Source organism: Vanessa tameamea, chromosome 2 (assembly GCF_037043105.1).
Source record: "Vanessa tameamea isolate UH-Manoa-2023 chromosome 2, ilVanTame1 primary haplotype, whole genome shotgun sequence".
Lineage (NCBI taxonomy): Eukaryota > Metazoa > Arthropoda > Insecta > Lepidoptera > Nymphalidae > Vanessa > Vanessa tameamea.
Window position 1 is genome coordinate 10,405,203 of NC_087310.1, and position 24,239 is coordinate 10,429,441.

Consider the following 24,239-nt stretch of genomic DNA (forward strand, 5'->3'; position numbering starts at 1 on the left):
ATGTTGACTGGCACTAGTACTACTTCGACATATATACAAGACAGGAGAAATCACAGAATGCTATTGGCGTGTAAAGCATTTGTTTGTGTAGAGCACGAAACGCTTTTGTACAAGCTAAAACATTACGGTGTTAATGGTAAAGCTCTTGATCTCATTGCTTCATACTTGAATCAACGAATTCAACAGGTTTCTATTAATAAAATAAAGTCTTCTGTATCTGTACCAAGAATAGGCGTTCCATAAGGATCAATTTTGGGTCTTTTTCCATTTTTGTTGTACATAAATGATCTTCCTTTTATGTTAAAGGTATTTGTGATATAATATTATTTGCTGATGATACCTCATTGCTTTTAAAGTTGACAGGAACCAAGCTAATCATGACTATGTAAAGAATGCATTATCACTGGTACAAAATTGGTTTACAAAAATAACTTAGTTCTTAATGGTAAAAAGATAAAATGCGTACTGATTGCCTTACCTATTGTAAGAAAACAAAATTTCAAGTTAGCTTGGAACAATAATGATCTAAATGTAATCGACACTTCAATATTTCTAGGAATCACTTTAGATTCAAAACTTCAGTCCCTGACTCAGTTCCGCAGCATACGCGGTTAGAAAAGTTAGACAGCTAACTGTTATTGATACTGCTTGATTAGTATACTATGGTTACTTTCATAGCATTATGTATTACGGCATTTTGCTTTGGGGTAAATTGGGGATAGGAAACAGTATTCACGCCGAAAAAAGAAAAGTTAGGTCTATTTATAATCTTGGAGCTCGAGACTCCTTTCGGGATGTTTTAATAGAGTGTTTATATTTACAGTTCCTTCAGAATATGTTTACAACAATATTATTTATAATCACAATAATATAGATCTTTTCGAAAGAAACGGTGACAATCATTGTATGGACACGAGAAGCAAAGGTAAACTAATAACACTTAGCTCCACAAAGTTAATATATCCTTCCTGGGGCACGGTATTCCTTTCTATAATAAGATTCCACGGGTATTTTTAACTTGGCTTGGCCTATCAAAAAATTTAAAGGTTATATTAAAAAAAACATTGATAAATAAGGCATATATAAAAAAAAATAGTTGTCGTTTACTGACATCTGTAATTAAAATTGTGGAAAAGAGTAACTGCTAAGTTTCTTGTTGGTTCTTTTCGGTAGAATCTACCTTCTGAACCGGTGGTAGCTTTAAATTTAATTCAACAATGTAACATGACGATTCAAATTCATGCTTTTAAGAGCCTACTTGAATAAAGAATATTTTGATTTTGATATGTTCTGGTCAAATAGTAGCAGATCGCGCACGCTGTAGGAAAATAAGTGCGCTCAAGATAATCTAAGATCAGGCGTGATGTGCTAGCTCAAAAACGTGAAAAACAACCATAGTGATTGTATAGATATGAGGAAGAATCGATCTTGGCTAAAATTGACATTTAAATGCGTTTGCAAATTGTGATTTAATTTTTTTAAAACTGAACAACATAGAAATAGCGAATATATGATAAAGACAATGAAAAATAAAAACTCATTTTCAAGAAAAAATTAATATGTATTATTCACAGTATTATCAAACTCAAAGGGCAGATCACAGCCCATGTATTTCTCTGTAGAAACTGCATTTTCTATGACTTTCTTCCACGAAGGATCCGTGGACAATAGATGTGGGTTGCAAAAAATGAGTGTTGATATTTGAGCTCTTGTTAATGCAACGTTAAATCGTTTTGGATTTCCCACGAATCCTAATGCTTGTTTTGAATCTTCCTCTAGAAGTGATTCAGAAGATCTCACGGTTGATATAAGAATAATTGGTCGCTCCTGCCCTTGAAAGTCTTCAACCGTACCTATTTTAGGTATAGGTAGGCCCATAGAGTTGAAAAGGACCCGCAAATATTTCACCTGCAAACAATAAATAATATATTAAATGGTATTTATTATTCAAATACTTTTAAAATTATATTAAATGGGTATATCTCTACTACTAGTCCATCGACGATATGTAAACCGGGACCGGGATGGTTAGAGATTGGGTATCATGATGCCGTCGGTCTCATCTCCATTAAGAGTGTTGACACATGAAATCTCATCGTTTTGTCGGCCAGTCAGCAAGTGTAAATAAGTTTTGGATAGGTGGGAACTCGACTAGGTAACTATAACTACAAGATAAGCAAAATCTGCAAAAACTCGCTTTTTGTTGCTCTGCTAAAATCCGTGAATACGTATTATGGCCGAATGTCTATATAAGGAATCCAGCAAATATAAGGAGTGTGTGAAGCCACAGGATCTAAAAGATGTAACTATGTGTATGTGGCCGTTAACGCCTATGTCGCTTCATGATACTCGTTAGCAGTGGCGGACTAAGCCCGTCAGAGCCTCGGGGCGGCAAAACGAATGAGGACTCCCATTCATTCATGGATTCCTAGGGAAGTACCCGCTACAAAAACGGGGATTCCTCCAGCGTATTGGACCCGTTTTAAAATTGCGAATTTAAAAGAATATTAGTACCACGTAAAAAGTTTAGATGGCTGTAGAGTGTAGTGATTTGATGTTGATGAAATTATGTAGGTACTAAGCACATTTTTAAAGTCTTGTTTAGGATTTGATCAAGGGAACGCAGATGCATTTGGGGGTCCCCCAAGATTGGAGGCCCGGGACGAGCCGCCCCTGCCGCCCCCCTGTTAGTCCGCCACTGCCCATTAGTAATATTTCGACTTTCTTTATTGATTAGGAATCGACTTTCGTGCAGTTACAATTGTATTTAAAAATGTTAGGTATATTTTCAAAAACGCCTAATCTCGAAGTTCATTTACAGTTAGTAAAATAATATAATCATTTAAATTGTGTTATGTACCTGTGCTAAATATGGTGTTATAATACCAATTTCATCAGCCGTTATGTGTCTTTTATATAGTTTACATGTAGTTAGTGCTGCCATTGCTGCCTCTTGAGGATTATACCAAGATGGGCTGTCTACTGCTCTTACATTGTCACCCTTAATACCATACACGAATATTCCACCTGTGCTACTATTTGATTCGAAAATTTCACAGGTCGCTTGAATAAATTTTAGTGTCCATGGCATGCTTTCATCTATTCTTGCTGCAAGCTTTCCGTCGTAAAACATATCACTGGGCAATTTTATGATTTCCTTTAATGATCTGTAGTTCTCATTCAGCATTGTTACAAGTCGGTCATCAAAGCCATTTGGGAATGAATCATAATCCTTCAGGTAAGGAAATCTATCGAGTAGCCTACATAAGAAAGATTCGTCCATCCCATTTTCTTTGCAGTATTTCGATAGAATAATAGGGCCTAATTGCATTGGATCACCTGCCAGAATTATTTGTCCATTTTCTTTATGGGTAAAATTCATTGGCAACATTATTTCGGGCTCCGTAGCTTGACCTGCTTCGTCTATAATTATATGAGTAAAGTGGCCTTTAGGCAATTTTAATTGCAAGAACATACCAAGACAATAACATGTGCCGATAGTAACACGATGTCTACATATTTGAATATTCTGATAATTATCTTTATATTTTGACACCCTACGTTCTGCAGATATATCAAAATGAGTACAATAAGGTTTGATTGCAATGGGTACGCTGTCAGAATCGACTAAATAATTCGCGATCATTCTAGCAATGGAACCGGTAAACGAACCTTTATACTGTATTAATCTTTCTGTTATTAAATTTGATGCACTGTTCGATGGCGTGGCAACCAAAATTCTACTTTCTGGAACCATAGTCAATATTTGTAGAATAGTTTCTATAACAGTTACAGTTTTTCCTGTACCTGGTGGACCGAATATAACATAGGGCATCGGCCGACATTCGCCTTTAAGTATATTTATAACAGCATTTTTTTGAATGCTGTTCAATTTTGGATTAAACCATTTTATTTTGCCAAGATTCTCGTCAGGTATTTGGAGTGAATTAATATTTATTCGAGTAGGAAACAATATATCAGGACCAAGATTAGACAAGGCCAAATTAATGGCATGATGTGATCTTCTATATGTGGTTCGACTGAAATAAAACTCTATTGACACATCCCCGCCATCGTAAGTGTCATGAAACTGTGAATTAAATTTAATCAAAACTAAATTCCCTCTTATGTTATGAATATAACCTTCGTATCGAGGTGCATTAGCATTCCTAATATCATTTACAATAACCCTATCTCCTTTAATCAATGATGGTCTTCTTTCGCTTAGCCCAGTTATTTCAATGCCCAGGTATTCATCACAATGTATTAAGAATGCTTTACTGTTATCATAAATTCTCATATTTAAATTAGCTTGAACTTCATCCATCCATAAAAGGGTATGCCATTTATCTATATAATTATTTATTGTTAAATTTTGTGACAAAAAGGGAAAATTCATTTCAATTTTGGCTAATAATTTATTGAAATCAGTGGAGAAAATTGTTTTCTCAGAGTCTCCCAAGAGAACAGTCCATATTTTATCTGGGATAGGATAATTTCCAATCCTGACATCAACAAATGATGGTAATTTACATGGTTTAATTCCAGCAATATATGGTTCAACATTGTCTCTTATTTTCTTCATTTCTTCAACTTTATGTAATTCTTTTTTTTGGTTATAATTGTCACTAACATCTTCACTTAGATTTTGTTTGTTTTCAACGACATTTATCTCAATAATTCGTTTCAATTGAAATCCTTTGAAGAGAAACACTAAACTTTCTTTAGATTGCCCCAAAAATTTTGGAATACATGTAACGGTGAAACTAAGTTTCTGTCCTGGGTCCAACTTTATTGGTTGATTTATAAATGGTTTAACTTGTATTTGAGAATTTCGTTTTTTGCTTAATATGATCCATTTGTTAATAACATACAATTGATTACTTCTATTTGTAATATTTAGAATTATTTTATGCATTTGTTGAAAACTTATTTGTTCAAATTTTACAGGATGTGTCATCTCTATACTCTTTTCTTCTTCCAAGTCAAGACTGATTTGCTCTTCATTTAGTATTATATTCTGTGGCCCTTTAGTAGATCTGCTATTAACAACCATCAACTTTATAGCTCTCCATGTGCATGAACCTTGATTACTTTCTATTGCTTCTACTAGAACCTAGAATAAATGCCTTTTGAATTTTTAAATGTTACATAAATTATTCTATCTTTTTTTCTCAATTTTAACTAATTATCAAGGTCAATACATCAATCTGTCAAAAACAAACTACCGGACAAAGGCTAAAGATTGAATTCCAATTTGGACACTTCCTTAGACTATTATTTTTTTTAAATGCCATAATAAGGTTCAATTATATTAACTTATAAAAATACAAAAAAATATAGGAAACAATTAAATACCCTAGATCCGAGAACTGGTTGAATACCACTTAAAAGAGTCCTGTTGTCAATATAAATCTGCTTGTCACATATTCCTGAAGTGCCTGACCATTCAGTAACAATTCCAGTTTTAATTTTGGTTCGAATAGCATTAAAAGCAGTCACTTTTAAAACCTAAAACATAAAGGATAGTTTAACAAATCAATTTATCTAAGTTAATACCAGGATTTTAAAACCAGGCTTAGACTAAGTCTCAAAGAAACATCTTACACTATTTCTCAAATTATTTTAATAAAATTATAAAGTTAATGAATATTGGTTGCAATTTTTTTTAAATCTAGTATAGGCAGTCAGATGAGTTTCAATTTACATCCTGGTGGAAATTAACCACCAAAAACATACTTGTTCAATGGAAATATTAAATGGTCTTATAGAGTCTTCTTGCACAGCACACATAATTTCCAACCAATCTCCTTCTATAGGTATAAAGGTTCCTTCAACATCATCGAGGTTGAATTTTAAATCACTTTCACTAATATAAATAAATCTATCCTGCCTTCTTGCAACATGGCCAATTAACACATGCTCAACAACTTTAAATTTATTTTCTTCTGCTTCTTCTACATCTCCCCAAGATAACCCTAGGTTTGCTAAAATTCTCACAATGACAATACTATCATTGCTATCCTTATAACCTAAGTACTGGACTTTATCATTTATATTGAATTTTAAAGTACAGTCAGATGTATCATAATAAATTGTTCCATCTATCAGAACAATATTATTCTCACAGTATGTTATTAGGCCTGAAACAATTAAAATATCTATATAAATCTTAATAAATTAAAATACCAATATAAAAAACAAATAAAAATGAATTATTAAGAATATGCTTGGCATTAATCATGTTACAACAATATAGGGTTATAATTTTTTATTTATATTAAACAAAATCACAAAATTTTAAAATGAAAATATATTTAAAATAAAAACAAAATTTAAGACACTTATAATAATAAAGTTGATAATTAGCCTAGTTGTAAAAATAAGCACTGGATCTTTGATCTTATGTGATCAGTAGAGAAATAATTACTGACTAATTCTTCTTATTTTTTGTTAAGCTTTGTCATTCAAAACTATTCTATAAATAAAATTTTTCACTACTGTTGTAAGGCTTCCTCTCCCTTCGAGGAGAAGATTTCACCATACTGCTCCAATGCAGATTGAATACACAGAATTTCATTAATTTAGTCACATCCTTCATCCAACTTTCCTCCAAATGTTTTCCATGAACACGGAGCACCAGAAGAATTATTTACATAAAAATCAAGCACTCCAAAATTCAATGGTGCTTACTTGGGTTTGAATGAACAATTGTCGGTTGAGATGCACATGTTCTTAACAAAGGGTCATCTCGCCTCAAAAATAAAATGAATATCATATAAATCCTAACAAAATTATCTCTTTATTGTAAAAATTTACCTGTCTTTTTAAAACAAACTGCATCACTAGGTGTGTCTCTTTCTATATTCGTTGACACGGTTGCTTCTTTTTCAGCTTGAATATCTAATTCTAATAGTTCATGGGCTAAGAATTTTTCTTTATCCTGATCAGTTTCACTGACATCATTATTACTGATTAGATAATTGAATAAGTCTTTAATATATGAAAGCATTTTAGTAATTAAATGAGAATACTAAGCTAATATATAATGTTTATTGAACAAAACCCTTGTCATAATCAAATTTCCATTCTGTGGATTTCAAATAGTCCAGTTCTTTGCGTAGAGCTTGTATTCTTTTTTGATGTAGTTCTTTATGAGCACTTTTTAATGATTGTTCAAAACTGTGTCCGTGATCTCCATGACTTAAAGATTGATCAAAACTTTGTATTCGAGACTGCGGTGTACTCTGAAAATTATAAATTGTTTAATAACATTATCTATTTTTCTTTTTATCAAAGCTTTATTAATATTTCAAAAAGTGAGACCTGTGGCGTTTCTGGTTCTGATGGTGAATATCCAGATTGAGATATATTACTGGATGATGACATACCAGCTGTATAATGAAATTTTATTGTTAGTGTTTTTCTAAAATTGTATTAGTTAGTTAAGTATTTAGTTTTCACCAAAAATAAATGGTTAACATTCTAAGCAACGAAAAAATACTATTATTATACTTGTTACAGTTTTTGAAGAAACCTCATAAAAGATAGTAAAACGATTCGAATTAACAAAATACAAATCAATATATATAACGAATCTGAAACTTCCAAATGCTCTAAGCGACAGTCAACAAAAGTACCACTAGACATTAACTTTGTATCAACATCTAGATTCTTATTTCACAGAAAAATCACTGACAATCGGCTTATGTTTGTATTGTTAAACCTAACCCTTAGAAAGATTGAATTAATCCACAAACACTGTAATCTGTCTAGAATTTTTGTAGTACAATATTTCTATCAGAGTATTATTATTTAGTACCTTCGAAGCAATCCTGTTTTCAAAACAGTAACAATTAAACAATTTTTCACCCTCGTTATTCAAATTTGACAGATGAAACTAGTGATTGCGGCAACGTAAAATTTTGATTATCGATTCTATTTAATTTGTAGTATCGATTTTCGATTTTGTTTTCGTTGATTAAAAATTTACTTTAATTGCGTTGGCGGCTTCTATGCATAATGTTTATTATTATTAAATTAAATTCAACTTTAATTTCAATTAAATTAATTTTAAAGGGATTATGTATAACGCCTCTGAAACACTTTCAAACGATTTTAACTTTTTGAGTCCTAGCTCCATAATATCCCGATTTTAATAAAACAAACGCTATATGTTACCCGAAGGTAACCACAGTACATCAATTAAAACCGCATCCAAATCGGTTAAGCCGTTTCCGAGATTAGAAGTAACAAACGAACGGATAAACAGACAATAGGATAAAAATACGAAAAATCGTATTTTTTCTCAAATATCTTCTATGTACAGATTTCGTTCAGTTACGTTTTATTATATGTATAGATACATAGATAATTAAATAAAAACTGGCAATTTACTTTTTTTCTTCATTACACGTATTATACTTAACTTCTACACAATCCGCAAAGTTACGATCTTCATAAATTTCTTATTTACAGTAAATACATTGTCATTAAAAACTAAATTAATGAATAATTATGATTTAAGTTGAATACTGTAGTGTAGAATTAGACACAAAATATTCTACCAAAGGCACCACATTAAATAATAATTAACAGTTTATAAAAAAATATACTGGTATAATGGTATAAAATATTGCTGTTGTCTAATATTGTTCGAACAAAATAAATATGTTACCTACAAGCTATCTACAATAATATTTATAGCAATTAATGCAAGAACTGCTTACATAGACGACGGAGCTTCAACTGTATGGCTCCTACAAGCTACCCAGATAAAGCTTTTTGCTCAGTACATATTATGTCCAAAAGTACTTCAATAAGTGATAAATAAACGAAAGTCCGCGGTGTTTTGGGTCCAGTGGCGCCGATTCATATGCTGTCAAGGCCTGTTAAGCAGCAGGACTTATTGCATTACTATTGTTCAGCATCACAAACTAGACCGCCGTATTAATATTACATTCAAATACGATCTCAAAAGTCAAAACCTATACCACACACAGTGCCTGTAACTTTCGAGAGACGCTTTTCTTTCAAAGTAAATATCCACCCGGATCACAATACGAGCCTAAGTCGAGACCATTAGATTAGTTTACGCCCAACCACCCATCATCAACCACTCGCAGTATGTGGATGGAATAATTATATATATATGTCGGTCTCATAAAACCGAGTCGCTATGGTTTTACAAGCAACCTAGGAGTATGGAGTGTGGAATCGCCTACCGGCACGTCCGCGCTGATAACTCAAGCATCCAGATGGCCAAATATATGAAATACTCAGGCTACACCCTGGACAGTCGCTAGAGTTTCGAAAAGAACTTTGAGTCCCCGGATAGAAAATTTAGCCCTCCCTATAAACATACTTCAATGATAATATGCAAAACCCCGTCTAAAGCATAATAAGCGCACTGGTGCAAGCAGTTACCTGCTGACTCTGAGCTGTTCAAAACAGATTTTTAAGAGACCTACTGGAGCGACCATATAAGACACGGCGCCCTGGATTTTTTCCATCCCTGCACCCTGAGTTAAGACGGCCCTGAATATGCACGAGGAAGTTTTTTTTTGTGTTTGTTGGAACAGCTGTAGAAGTTTCACTGCGGTGAATACCTCATATACATAAGTGACTTGCCCTTTCTTGCAGGGAACAAATATGACATAATTGATATAGTATCCACTGGTTCAATTTCAATTTAATTTACTTCCTTGTTTTTTAAATAGAAATAAGGTACAATATGACGGTTTTTTTATGTATGTATGCACAACAATAAACTTGTTATTCCTGTTACTCGACTGCAATGTATATACGATTCTATAACAGGAGCCCAGAAAGCGTTCATAATGTCTCTATTGGCTATTTTTTTTAAATGTGAATGAACGCTTGTTTGCGAAAGGTTATACAATTAGTGAGTTCATGGTTAATAGCGCACTTTGGAAATAAAACGATCGATTCCGGCTATTTCTTTTTTGATATTGTATATATGTATGTAAATAATCACAAATTGACGAAAAAAAAAACTCGCTGAGTTTATTTCGCCGGTTCATCTCAGGTCAGAGGATTTTTTTCTCCGAATAAGTGCTAGTGTTTAATTTGACAATCAATAAGTAAGTGTAATGCTTCTATATTGAATAAAGGAATTTGATTTTGTGCTAAGGCCTCATCACCCTTTTCGCAGCTTAAGCCGTCACGCTGCTCCAATGCAGGTTGGTGAATACACATAATATGGCAAATTATTATTCGACACAACGACATTTCGATGGCGAGCACGAAATGAATTATTATCGTTCAAAACCTGCCATTAACTTGTTCTAACCACTGAATCTTATTAGCAATACCTTACATGGAATAATAATCAAAGAAGTAAAAAAAACAAATTTATTGTAAGTTATCAAGGCAGTCATTCTGTACACAATTAAACTGAATTAAAAAAAAATGGCATAAAATTAGTACATACATATTTATAAAAATATTTCATACAACGAATCATTACAGATATTATGATACTTATCTTATTTATGTACAACAAATGACATACAATGAAATTATTAATCCTTGAAATATTCTGAAATTAACTATAAATCTATCGTTAAAAATATAATTCTGACTAATTGAACAAGTAACAAGAAACATGTATAATCAACCAGCAATCAACATGTATTTTGCAAAAATATACAACTATATGTGGTCTTTGGACTATCTGCCTGTGTCATAATTATTTGACTATTCAGAATCAGATGTTTTGCTTATGAATAGTATGCCTTATGGAGTTTTTTTTTTTTATTGAAACACTAGCCCGTCGAGTTCATATATTTATCCGTTATTCGTAGCCGTCGCATTAGTAAAAAACAAGCACTGCGTCATAGACAATATCACTATCCGGAAGCAAAACGAATCGTTTCTTGAATATAGCAACCGAGTATTAATCACATAGTTTAATTTTATAAATTAGGCATGAAATTCATATGTATACAAGTAATGTGTCCATGTGTTTTTTATTGTCTTCAAGAAAGCGGTGTTTACATGAAGTTTAGTCTGGAATGTAACACGCCGGGGCGAGTCGTCGCCGCGCTCGCACGAGGCATCGGCATAGCGCCTAGCCTGCTACCTCCTGCCACTAAAATATTTTTCTCTTATTTATTTTATTTTATATAATAAATATATAGAGTATTCTATACATAAATACTTATGAATTAAAATTTATCTTATTAAAAAACTAAAGCAAAATTGTAGTTATATACATTTTAAAATTTGCATTTGAACCGAGAAGACTGGTTTATAGACACTGTTTCGAAATGTATCCCAAGAAAGAAAACAGCGAAAAAGCAAATTTCAATCTCTTAATTTTTTACTCTTGGTCGATATTTCAGTAACAATCAAAGATGGTAGGTGATGGGTTGTGTTTATACAACTTGAATTTTATTTTTATTTTCTTGACATTACGGAGAGCCGACTTATCGCAAGAAAATAATAATATAAAATAATAATTATATCCCCTTTTATCCAAAAGGTGGATAAATCTCATAGGAAATCTTGGTCGATAACATATCCTTTTTTAGGCCCACAATCTGTCTCACAACCCCAATATATCTAAAAACTAACCTTCTCGATTTGACTGCAATTATATGGATTGTTTCCGAATAAACGACAGAAATGTTAAACTATAGAGGCGGCCGCCCTCACCCGGCACGGCGCGCGCCACTCGCTCGCGCGTCTGCTTGCGCGCCCTCGACGTGTTCAGAGCCGCTTTAGTCTTTGTGAACGTCGAGCCCTCACGTTTCGTTCTATTTTCCAAATATTAATATATATAAAAAATACGAATACTTGTTATGATATTATTATTATAAATAAGAAAACTCGACAAACAATCACCTCTTCTGTACCCCTCCTCTACGCGCACCAGTGTTGCGTGCTCGACGAGTCTTTGTTTTGGTCTTGGGACTCCAGGTTGGGTTTGAGGCCGACGTCTCAGCCGAATGCATCTCCAGTTCATCCTGGTATTCCATCAGAATACCTAAAAATAAGAGATATAACGTTATCATCGCTAAATTTGACATACTCACTATATTTCCGATTTGACGGATCACCCGCTCACCTAGCTTTTCGACCGAATAATCAGAAGTGATGCGCAGCAAACGGTGTCCATACTTGTCGTAGTTGGCGCGCGTGACGTGCGGCAGCGCCAGCATGGCCTCCGCCGTCTCGGGCAGGCTCTTGGCCATGGCCCGCAGCGACGCCTGCGGGAACAGCGTCGTCAGCGTCGCGCCGCGCTCCTGCGCCATCTGTCTGGAAACCGACCCTTTCAGTGTCGTAGCGTGATCGTATCGAGCTATCACTTGATTTTGCGAGTATTTCGCTTACCTGCAGGCTTCGACCAGATCGGCGTAGCAGCGATTTTTGAGATTCTCGAGTCTCGCGGTGATGCCCGCGCTGGCCGCGTCGGTGGCGGCGCGAGCCGGCGCGGCCACAGCCGTCGTTGGCTGGGATTGCGGTTGCTTATCGAACTCAATTTTCATTTCACCCGCTAGCAATCTGAAGATATAAATGTATATAGGATGACTAAAATGTAACTTCAGAAAAAAATCAATATATAAACAAACATCTGTCAACGCATATATTTTCACTCACTCGACTCCTTAAATGTGTAACCAAAAAACTAATGTCGGACCGAAAGTTTGGCAGATTTTTGGCCGAAGGTGTAAATTTTAGCAGTTACAGAAGTTTTATGAGAGCGAAGATACACGAACTATAACGTTCGCGCATGAATTTTATTTCGAATAGCAGGACGTAAGCAAACACCGGATTAGTGCGACACGCGACATAAGAATATCCGTGCACAACATCATTTTTTTTTAAGTGCGGATTTATAAATACACCACCCTTAGTTAACATCTGCAACCTACATCATTATGATTACAATTATGTAGGTTGCAGAGTTAACTAAGCAAGCATACTCAACACTGATGAAGATTTGTAGAGCATTTTTTTAATTTATGATTTTTTGATTGTTTTTGATTGCTGTTTCTTAGTAATTTTATTTGAATAGAGATATATAAATATACTGCTTTTGCTTTGTGTCATATTACCAACTCCTGCACAATTTTCATCGACATTAATATATTTTTCAGACAATATTATAGATTTGTTTATTAAAGTTAAAACTTCGGTTTCGGTCAAAATCTGATCTTGGGTTGAACTATTCGAAAATAGACAAATGTACGAAAACAAGTATTTTCTATTATACACGATTATTCGAATAATTTAAGTCATTTGAAGTAAGGATGTTATGGAGCTCCGTAACCGAAACTATCGGATAAAAATATATTTATATTAATTTGGTTTATGTATACTTGAAGAGAGTAGCTAATTGTATGTTAAAGCTACTAGTTATGTTTCTGTTATTATAACTAATACTAAATAATAGTCTAAAAACAAAGTAAAAATAATATCTTGTAGATTTTACAATTTCTAAATAATCTAATATCCGTAACCGAAACTATCCCTAACAATTGGATAATCGGAAATAATTTCTTATCCGTAACCGTTTCACAAACCGGTAAAATATTATTCATACACATAAATATCCATAACGTCTCCTGATTTGAAGTGTACCATCACGAAAGTAGAATAAAAAATGTATTTATTGCAATAGCGAATACCTGTCTAATTCCGGTCCGGCTGTGATGTATGCGTTGGAAATGTCGTTGGTTATCTCGATACGCTCGCGCAGTACTTTCTTGAACAGAAGTTGCCGCAGCAGTCGCTGCGCGTCGCCGCGCGCCCACGTCTTACATCTGAAAATCCAGTGCATTGAAATTGTGAATTCCAAAAATATATTTTATCATTAAGAATATACCTGTCTGTTACGTGCGGGGTTTGCAGCATCAATACAAAAAAACGAGGCAGTAAAATAAGTTTGAGCTACTACGTCGGCACCAACACCCCAGGTGGACAGAAAGCTTTCGAAAAAGCGCGTGTCGAGTGTTTAGTACGTCAGCGGAAGACAAATCGCAACGAGTAAATTCTATGTAAAGTATAATGGAACTCACAGCGCGTGCAAGGGGTTGCCCTGCAGCTGCGCGACGCGCTGCTGCAGGGAGCCGCGCAGCGCGTCGGCCAGCTGCAGCAGCGTGTAGGGGCGGCGCAGCTCGCGCACGGCGCGCGCGATGGTGACGCAGTCGGGCGTGACGTCGACGGGCGCGCGGCGCGCGGCGCGGCGGCACGTGTCGCACGGCGCGCGGCCGCGCACGCAGCGCTCGCGCGGGAAGTGCTCGCCCAGGTAGGCCAGCACCTGCACGCGCCGGCACTCCGACACGTTCTCGCACATCTGCGCCATGAGCATCAGGTTGTCCAGGTGCACCTGTCTCGCTTCCTTCGTTGTGCTTCTCTCCTCTACGAACGAATGTTCGAACCGTGCTCGTTAAATTATTTCCAATTATACTTTATTTCCGGACGTAGGTCTCGATGTGTTTTTATCTGTATACATTTATTCATTTTCCATTCGGTTAGCGAACATCCTTAGTGAGGCCTCCATTTTAATTGTTCGTTCATCGAAAAATGGCGTTTTGAATGTCGGCAAAAATGTTTTCGTTACTTTGGAAGTCAAATTTAAGTGGTTTTACGTAGTTAAGTGAAATATTGTTGTATTAAAAATGAAGATATATTAATCAAGAACTGTTTGTAGTAAATCATATAGCGACTCATCAACAAAACACTTGTGACATTGAAAAGTACGGTTTGTTTTGGTTCTTTCCTATTCTCATTGGAATAGAGTATAGTTCGTAGCATTTCTATTCGTCGCACTAAAGAGAACGAAAAAGATTTAGTTTTATAGCTCGTGCATTGCTCACTCACTCTCCTGCATGCGCCGAATGCGGGTCACGTCGCAGTAGTTGTAGTACAGCAGGCAGGCGGCGGGCTCTCCGTCGCGGCCTGCGCGGCCCGCCTCCTGGTAGTAGCCCTCCACCGACTTGGGCAGGCTGTGATGTATCACGAAGCGCACGTCCGCCTTGTCGATGCCCATACCGAAGGCAATCGTTGCGCAGATCTTTTAAATCGTGTTATCGTATTTTTAGTTAAATTTGATAAAAAATGATAAAAATGATAGCATGCTATGGGGATGAAGCCATCGCCTCCTGGCGGCGATCGTTTTATTGCAACATTTAAAATAAAAAATAGTTAGAAAAAATATTTAAAAAAATCGTTACACTGAATAAAAACATCGAATAGGTCGATTTCGGAATAATGTTTCCGATGAGATACTCCATCGGGTACTTAATACATAAAGCGAGTACTGCGATAACGTCAGACGGACGGATGTAAGCGATTTGTCATATCGAATTATTGCGGATTTTTTTTATGATGTTATTTCAATGACCAATATTTTAGGTCCTACAAACAATGGTTAGAAAAAATGTTACTTCGAGCGACGCCTCGTATGTGAATAGAATGCACCCACCACGGCGTAGCGGTCGGCCAGCCAGCCCGCCTGCACGTCCTCGCGCGCGCGCGGCTGCAGGCCGGCGTGGTAGGCGGCCGCCTGCAGCCCCGCCTTGCGCAGCTCCAGCGCCAGCGCCTCGCACTCCTTGCGCCACAGGCAGTACACGATGCCCGACAGCCTGCGGCGCGTCGCGTGTCAGAGTATCGTCACCGTCCCGACCACGGCGAACCCAGGCCGGGTATACATTTTGTGTGTGTTGTGCGAATACATGTTAGTTTTAAAGGTCATTATGGTATGATGACACGGTATTATCCTTTGAATATTACTATGCATTCGATTTAAATACATATGTGAAGTATGTACTTATTAGATGATAAATAAAGTTAATTGAATATTTGATTGGTAAGGATTTCGGACAAATTGATTATCTTTTTTACGAGTTTAACTTATTGTTTATTCATATTAAACAATATTAAGTCAATTTTGGCCGACAGAACTAATCATATTTAAAAAAAATCAATATTTAAAAAGAAAAAATATCTTGAATGTTTTATTTGTGAAGAGATAGTGTGAGAGCATCTATCGCCATTAAACAGTCATGCAGTCACTATATTTATTATATTATGAGTATTAAAATTTGATTAACACGTACACTACACATGAACCTTAAAAATGTTAAGGAAACTTACCCGGCGAACCTCTGGCGGATCACCTTAATAATGTCCTTGTTTACGTCTTTCGGTGTCTTTTCCAGAACCTCATAAGAAAGGTTTGATCGGTTGAAACTGCATAGAAACCATTTGCAATTTGTCACCTGCAAATATTGTTTCCAAAAATAGATCCAAATTTAAATTAAACGAAAACAAAGTATTTTTAAATCATATCATTTCAATTTTACCAGAAAAACAATAAAATAAAACCAACAAATAAAAAAACAATACACAAATTATTACACGTAGTATATAGAATACACTTGGCGATGGAGACCACTCGCCATCACGTGTAATCACGTCTAGCTATTTTTTTAACTATAATATGGTTGAAATTATTCAATGCCAAAGCAAATTATAAGGTTGAGTCAAGCTATAGTTGATTAAATAGATAGATAACATGTATTTATTACACCGATGGCAACAATGTACAGTTTTTAATAAGAACCAAAAATACTGTTAAAAATATGCAGCAGGTACGAGAAGCGGACGTGGATTTTTGTATATCCATAAAGCATTAATAAAAATAACAGAAGTGTCAACCCGTTGGCGAGGCGACTTTCAATCATCGGACTTCACGTCACCGAATGTAGCGAGTGTCTGCAGGGGTAGCGAGGAGCTCACCTTGAGCTGGTGCAGGATGTCGGTGCGCACGCGCGGCGTGGCGGTGGCCGTGAGCGCCATGAGGCGCACGCGCGGGAAGCGGCGCCGCAGCTCGCCCAAGCGCTTGTAGTCCTTTCGGAAGTCGTGGCCCCACGTGGACACGCAGTGAGCCTCGTCCACCACGAACCTACCGGATACGTGTTACTTTTTATATATATTAATGTGTAGATATAGCGAAAATTTTCATACTATTATAACCCACCTTGCAATGAGGTCTCGAGAATAAAGCATATTAAGTGTATTTTGAAACTTTTCTGAGCTGCTGAGCTTCTCCGGCGTCACATAGAGCAGCCGAATTGTCGGCTCCGCTAACGATAGTTGGTAGTATATTTCGTTTGCCTCCGCCGCTGATTGTTCGCCGGAAAAGTAGGCCGCAGAAATCTGTCACAGGCGATTATTGCATAACAACTACTACTTCAAACAAAATGAAAAGATTTTAACAAAGATAGCGAAAACCAATAATCTTTGGTCTTAATCTTTAATTATAATCCTAATAAATCTTTAATTATGCAAGAAGCAGCTACGGCGGATATACTTACATCGAGCGAGTTTAATTTGTTGACTTGATCTAAAATCAGCGACCTCAACGGAGATACAACGACAGTCAAGCCGGGGGTCAAGATAGCAGGTAATTGGTAGCACAGCGATTTACCTGAATTAAAAATATGATGTGTGATTCGTCCCGTCGCTTAGACTATATATACTTTCCTTGATGAAGTCAGGATACCAAAAAATAAAATAAAAAATATAGCATAATCAACGATTCGATATACGAGAGCCTGTACCGATGACATTTTGGTCTTTGTAGAGAGGAAGTATATACACAAATTAAGCAGTTCAAAATTCAGTGGTGCTTGCCTGGGTCTGAACCAGCAATCATCGGTTAAGATGCACGCGTTCTGACCACTGGGTCATCTATAGTTAGTTGTGACTACTATAAAAGAAAAAATAGTAACTAAGCACTATCTTACCACCGCCCGTAGGCATGAGAACGAAGCAGTCATGTCCCAGCAGTGCAGCATTGATTACTTGCAGCTGATTGGGTCTAAAGGATCTAAGACCAAACTTTTCTCTTAACTTTTGCATCATACGATCCGAGTGAGGATAGTTTAAGCCGTCAAATTCACCTAAAAATAAACGTTCAGATAAAATTTCAAAGAATTAATACAGTAACAAGGGATATAATACCTTTGTTGACTCATATTTATACAATACCAATTGTCGGCCGCAGCTTCGCTCGCTTTTAAAGGGGAAGGCATAAATCCATTAATTTCTGGCTTACTTCACCAAATTTCATTCAATTCTGTTCAATAGTTTGACCGTAAAAGAGCGACAGACAGACAAACAGGCAGAGTTACTTTCGCATTCTTAATATTAGTATAGATTAGTGTTGCATATCGATAGTCCTCCATCGATAGACAATCGATCGAATCAATATTCAAGGTGTATGTAATAATATCGATAGGATTGTCACGTGTCAATACTATCGATAGTATCGATGGTTTGGTGCTATCGATAACCAGTGATTTTTCGATAGTATTACTTAAAATAAGTTTAATTATATTTGCGCCAGTAAAGAGTGTAAGAATTAATAAGTTTTGTACATAGGGAAAAGTTTAAATATCTGTTTGCTGCTGTTAATCTTTTTTTTTTGTATTTATGTTAAAACATTGCTCACTGAGAGCTATCGATAGTATTGATCAAAACGATACTATCGATATCCTAAATCGAGGTCAAGTATCGATAGTTCTGCATCATATAGATGTATGTTTAGATAATAAATCTATACTAAATACACCTAGGTACTATCTATACTAATATTACGAATACGAATTAAAAACTAACACTTTTTTAATTATTCAGAAGTATTAAATATTGAAGTGATCAATTATTATGACCAGATTTCTAAATTAATGGCAAACTAAATTATAAATATTAAAATAAGCGCCAACTGATTCAATAAAAATGTATCCGAAAGTCGTAAATAAATAAATACATATGTTCACATAATGTTATGTAAATTCACCTGTTATTCCATCATTTATCGTTCCAGGATGAAACTCTCCCATTCCTTCATATACCGCCGCATGGTCATTCTCGTTTTGATCCATTAAATTATCTTGTAATTGGGTAGCGGATTGTTCATTCGAATCAATATTATTTTCTTCGCCAAACATACCGGGATCGTACACCTGCCACCCGTCGTCGTCAATCAATATATGTCTTTCACTTTCATCGTTATTCGAACGATCCGGCAATGAGTCATTGACAGAAATCACATTTGTTTCCTCATCGAAATCAGATTCAAAAGAAGTGTTCCTATTTATAGACGACTCCGCATCTGACGAGGGGAAACATGACAAGGCTTTGCTTAATTCCGGAGGTTGAAAGGGTACTGAACTTGCCGGTACAAAGCTGCATTTTGACGGACGTTCTGTTTGTAGTGGCTGCAACTTCTCTGAAGCGTTTTTAACTCTTTCTAATGTATTTGAAGGAATGCTTGATATCGTTGATTTTTCGCTCAATTCTTTAAAGATAACAGATGAAGGCCGTTTAACTACGAATTTTTTTTTAGTTCCTGTTGTTTCTGCCTCAGCTTGATTGCTATAAATGTTATGCATCGAATCATTATTTGAGGAATTTGAATTTAAGGATAAAGATCGTTTACCAATTACTTTAGATTTGATGCCTTTTTGGTTTTCAGAAAACGATGGGCTCGAGGGAAATGATTTGCAATCATCAGCACTCCCCTCACTCAGCTTTAGAGCTTGCAATGACTCATCATCCGAAATACAAAATGTAGACGAATTAGTCGCTTGTTGAATGGTGCTATTAACATTTAAATGATTACTTTGATGTTCATTATGTTGCCCTTGACTTTGTATTATTGATTTTAATTTAATTTCAATCTGATTCACACTTTTGTATGTTTCATCATTATACCCATGTAACACATTTTTAGTCAAATCAGACAATCTCCTAAAGGCTTTGCTTATTTTTTCTAACAACTGAATATACAATATTTTACAATCTTCTATTTCTTTGCTAGTAACGTTCTCAACCTTAAAAAAATATTAATAAAAGTATTATATTATAACAACAAAAATGACTAGTTTTATAGCATACAAATTAAGTGATAATAATCTAATCTAAACCATTTGGCGGCAAATAATATCTAACAGTACCATATAGTTATACTAGTATTATTAATTTATTAATGTAAATCATATCTATTTTTATTTTCTATAGGTATATATATATATATATATATATGTATACATTTTCTGTATGCATCTATCACTCCGCATACACAGTTAGACATAAAAATCCACTGAGTTGATTAAAAGTTACAAAAATGTATAGTTTATGGACATAATCATTCCATGTATAACACAAAATTAATGCAGGTAAATTCACAGGACACAAATAGTATGATAACATGCGTGATAGCTTTCAAGAGGACATATTTATTAATTCTTGAAATCAATAGCATGTCTTTCACTTTTTATAATAAATTCAAGGATATATGCACAAGACAGAAATCTTATCAATATGATTGGAGATCATAAACAATATACAATATAATTCAATCATGTTAATTTATTTATGAAAATATTAGGTAGATAACAACACAACTCACCATATCATGTTTCTTCAACGCTGTATGATCAGCAATTTTTAAAAGGAAATCAGGTACTGTTTTGTCAAAGACTTCATATGAATCATTATCTTTATCAGTGTTATTTATTTCAACAGATTGTGGACTCTTAGGTTCTTTAATTGCATGTATTTTTGGACTATATAAAATTTTCGAAGGTATACCATTTAATTCACCCTAAAATAAAGATAAAAAATACTTTAATTCAAAAAATTCACAAATCATAACATAAATCATTTCATCCCAAGAAATGTGCAAAATAATTTCATTTAATTTCTTACCACATCCATAAAATTATTCATTCCTTTATCTCTCTGAGAAGCATTCTTCAAGCTCATGGACTAGAAAAAATATTAAAGTTTATTAATACTATACCATAATCATTATTTTTATAACAACAACAATTTATTTTTGTAGTAACAATAACATTTTTGACTATTTAGTAAAAATGTAATTGTTGTTGTAAAGTTATATTCTTCTGTAAGGTTTATATTTATTACCAATTCCTAGAATAAATATATTCAGGGTGCCTATGGTGTAATGTTACAGTTCAACTAATAAAAATAAAAATATTTTCATATTCAATCACTTTATATTATTTAACACAGTATTTACTCATTCAGAGGGTACTGACCAAAATATTTATTTTGCAATATCATAAAAATAAACATTACTTCTTTTATAAACATTGAAGAAATTATAGGTACAAAATTGAATCCCATAAAACAATTACATTAAAAGTAAAATTTGTTAGATACTCATGTATAGATATTTTATCTATTTACATGTATAAATATAAAATTTATTTTATACTTATTAGTCATATTTTATTAAAGTTGTTCTAAACAATTGTTTCTTGTGTTTTAATTGACAATAAAATGTATTTTTTATCATATTTCGTAGTCATATTTATGATATTAAAATAAATTACTTACATTCTTTGAACTTGGTGGAGTTGCTGAAACAATATATTTTGATTTAATACTTTATTTATGTTAGTTGAATTAATTTTTTTTTGTATTGAAGTATTAACTTTAAACAAAATTGCTGAATACTTACAGATTGTATTTGAAGACTTAGATTTCCAAACAAATTTTGACTTTTTCAAAACACTTTGATTGCCTTCAGAAACCGGCGTACTGTGTCTATAATAAAATAAACTAATTTATTATTTAATCATATTTTATAAGCAATATAAAAACATTAATAATTTCAACTTTACATCTGTTACGAACCTAGAATCCATTATAGTATTTAGAATATTATTTTTCACGAACTCTTCGATTATATACAAATACCTTATTATAATATTACTTAGGTGATACTGTCTCTCATTTTAATCTGAAATGTTTTATATACCACTGCAGACTTCGGAGAAATATTCGTTATAAATTATTAATAGGCAGCCGGAAAATTAAAATTAAACTTAAATATTGTTAGATACACACACATAAAAACAAAATACAAATTATTATATCTGAAAGTCGGTAAATACTGAAGTAAGTAACAATGTTGCCAAAATAATAATATATATAACGCGTTCATATTAGAAAAAAATCTAGTTATATTTTGCTCTTTTAAATGTTAGTTGATAATAATTTCCGAATTTCGACCTCTAATAAGTATAGGTTTACTTCACACTGTACAAATGACAGCGCCATCCAACCAGTCGGCAAAAAATTATATTCTCCTATTCTTTAAATTATAGGGATGGTGCAGGAGAGCAACAAGAGCAGAACTCCACGTTTTAGTGCACAGATAGAGAATAAATGAAAGGCAAATAACATTTCTTAGAAAACAAAATTATAAAACATTATCATAATTATAAACACTGATTTTTTTTAACACTTTTATGGCAACTCCGCTACAATTTTTATTGAAGTTTTATCAGTTTTAACGTGAACAAAACTATTTAATAATTAATTAAAGATATAAAAACATAAAATGTATTAATTTATTCCTATGAAGTGACTAGCCTCTGTACCAAAGTATAACAAGTTTAAAAGAAACAGTAATCACAGATTTCGGGTTGATATTATTTAAAAAATAAATTACTTTGTTGTGGAAAATCGTATATTGTGTAATTTTATGACATTATAATGAAATAATAAAAACTTTAAAATATCTCAGAAACCATTTAGTAACAAATATATTAGTCCATTAAAAGCACTAAAATCATTGAAATATCTAAAAAGTGGTAAGGTATCGACGTTTTCTATAGATGATAGTGAAAAATGACATCAACTAAAAAGCATGTTTATAAAACTACTCATGAAGACGATTCAGACACCCTATTGTCTCCATGCTTTAAAATTAATTCTGACGTGGCCTTAAAGGAAAATCCAACAACAGGTGAAGAATACCTACTAAAAGTAATGAAAGAAAGAGAGAATTATTCTACTGTAACAAAATGTAACAAGGACTTTTCCAAGTTTGCTCAAAATCAGTCGTGTTTTGTTAAAGAGGTAATGTAAGGGGGACAGCTTTCATACTTTCACAGTATATATGGAGTTTATCAGTATACTATACATTGGTATGTTTGGTGGATTATATACACATACATATTACCAGATCATAGAAAGCTCAGATGAAGTGAGTTAGATATTTTGGAGTTAGATTTTTTTATTTTGTTTTTATATCTTCATTATTATTAATATTATGAGAACACTAGTAATACTTGTAATGCAACATCAATATTAAATCAAAGATTTAGTTGTTAAGTAATTATTGCTTTTTTCTAATCAATTGTAGGTAAATAATTTCTATGGAGAATAGTTATTTTAATACAGGTATTTTAAAAGCATAGTATTGATTTCCCTATAAAATTGTTAAAAGTTTAAACACTAGGAATTTTATTTCTGTAAATAATGTATAACAATTATGTAGTTCTTCTTTCAAATTATATATTTTCAGGTTATTCTAATTATATAATTTATTTTCATTAATTATTTCAGCTGCCACATGCTAAAGCACCAGATAATCTAAAACCAACAATAGAATGGCAAAATATTCAAGTAGCAGACTTTTCAGATGTTCGAATGTATGTATCACGGTTGCTATTAAAAAAGTCATTATGGCCCAGTGATGTAAGAAAGCTAGACCTTGATCCAAATAATATTATTGCTTGGAAAAATTTATTTGAAAGAGATCCAAAATTATCATACGTTCTAGGCTTACACAATGCTATGTTAGACCGTGGTTTAGAAATACTAATTGAAATACTTGATGGCGTAAAACCTGGTAGCACAATTAATCATAAAACAGGTAATATTTTATTATTGAAATTGTAATATAGCAATAGCTTGTTGACACTGAAGAACCTTAAGTCAATACATATTTTTAGGTCAGTGGATTTATGCATTTCTTGCTTGCACAAGACAGCCTCTTCTCTCGGACACAACTAGTATTTTAAGGAGTTTAGCTAGAAAATGTGGAGAAATAAGGTATTTATTCAATTGAATTCAAAGATTTTATTACACCTCTCATTTATATTAAGCAACTACTATGATTTTGCAGATCACATCTTAATCCAGAAGATGAAAGTTCAATAACAGCTGCAGTACCATTGAATATATTTATATGCCTTGTGTCCCGATACTTCAGGCAGTATGATTTAGCTGATTGATAAGAATTATTGTAAGCAATAAACATTTAATGATAAAAAATTATCAGAACTTGTTCCGAAATTATACACTTATGACAACATTTTATGCTGACTGAAATAAAAACACATTTTATAAGTATATATTTAAAAGTACAGGCCAGAGTTTTA

General features: G+C 33.8%; 3 protein-coding genes across 4 annotated transcripts; 1 reads left to right on the forward strand and 2 right to left on the reverse strand.

The window, feature by feature from the left end:
• Window positions 1–1,540: 1,540 nt before the first annotated feature.
• On the reverse strand, window positions 1,541–7,871 carry LOC113401976 (probable RNA helicase armi). Of its 2 annotated transcripts, none has more exons than XM_064216331.1 (7): window positions 7,823–7,871; window positions 7,327–7,394; window positions 6,820–7,247; window positions 5,740–6,143; window positions 5,359–5,511; window positions 2,861–5,116; window positions 1,541–1,908 (listed from the first exon to the last, which is right to left on the reverse strand). In XM_064216331.1, the coding sequence occupies exons 3-7, from the start codon at window positions 7,010–7,012 to the stop codon at window positions 1,555–1,557; spliced, it is 3,360 nt and encodes a 1,119-aa protein (XP_064072401.1). In that variant the 5' UTR covers window positions 7,013–7,247; window positions 7,327–7,394; window positions 7,823–7,871; the 3' UTR covers window positions 1,541–1,554. The 2 variants fall into 2 exon arrangements, with proteins under 2 accessions (XP_064072401.1, XP_026497854.2); XM_026642069.2 differs by lacking the exon at window positions 7,823–7,871 and adding an exon at window positions 7,732–7,813.
• A 2,981-nt stretch (window positions 7,872–10,852) lies between these two features.
• Window positions 10,853–21,932, reverse strand: LOC113401999 (recQ-like DNA helicase Blm). Its single transcript, XM_064215436.1, has 20 exons — window positions 21,703–21,932; window positions 21,527–21,612; window positions 21,403–21,425; window positions 20,749–20,808; window positions 20,450–20,644; window positions 18,836–19,871; window positions 17,781–17,936; window positions 17,349–17,461; window positions 17,012–17,190; window positions 16,771–16,936; window positions 16,126–16,250; window positions 15,455–15,614; window positions 14,851–15,043; window positions 14,046–14,388; window positions 13,656–13,790; window positions 12,358–12,528; window positions 12,092–12,282; window positions 11,869–12,010; window positions 11,680–11,780; window positions 10,853–11,113 (listed from the first exon to the last, which is right to left on the reverse strand). Exons 1-20 carry the CDS (start codon window positions 21,711–21,713, stop codon window positions 11,016–11,018), a joined length of 3,684 nt encoding a protein of 1,227 aa, XP_064071506.1. The 5' UTR covers window positions 21,714–21,932; the 3' UTR covers window positions 10,853–11,015.
• Window positions 21,933–22,457: 525 nt separating this feature from the next.
• LOC113401983 (gem-associated protein 2-like) lies at window positions 22,458–24,224 on the forward strand. The gene is made up of 4 exons (XM_026642076.2): window positions 22,458–22,932; window positions 23,422–23,731; window positions 23,811–23,910; window positions 23,984–24,224. The coding sequence occupies exons 1-4, from the start codon at window positions 22,702–22,704 to the stop codon at window positions 24,090–24,092; spliced, it is 750 nt and encodes a 249-aa protein (XP_026497861.2). The 5' UTR covers window positions 22,458–22,701; the 3' UTR covers window positions 24,093–24,224.
• Window positions 24,225–24,239: the final 15 nt, after the last annotated feature.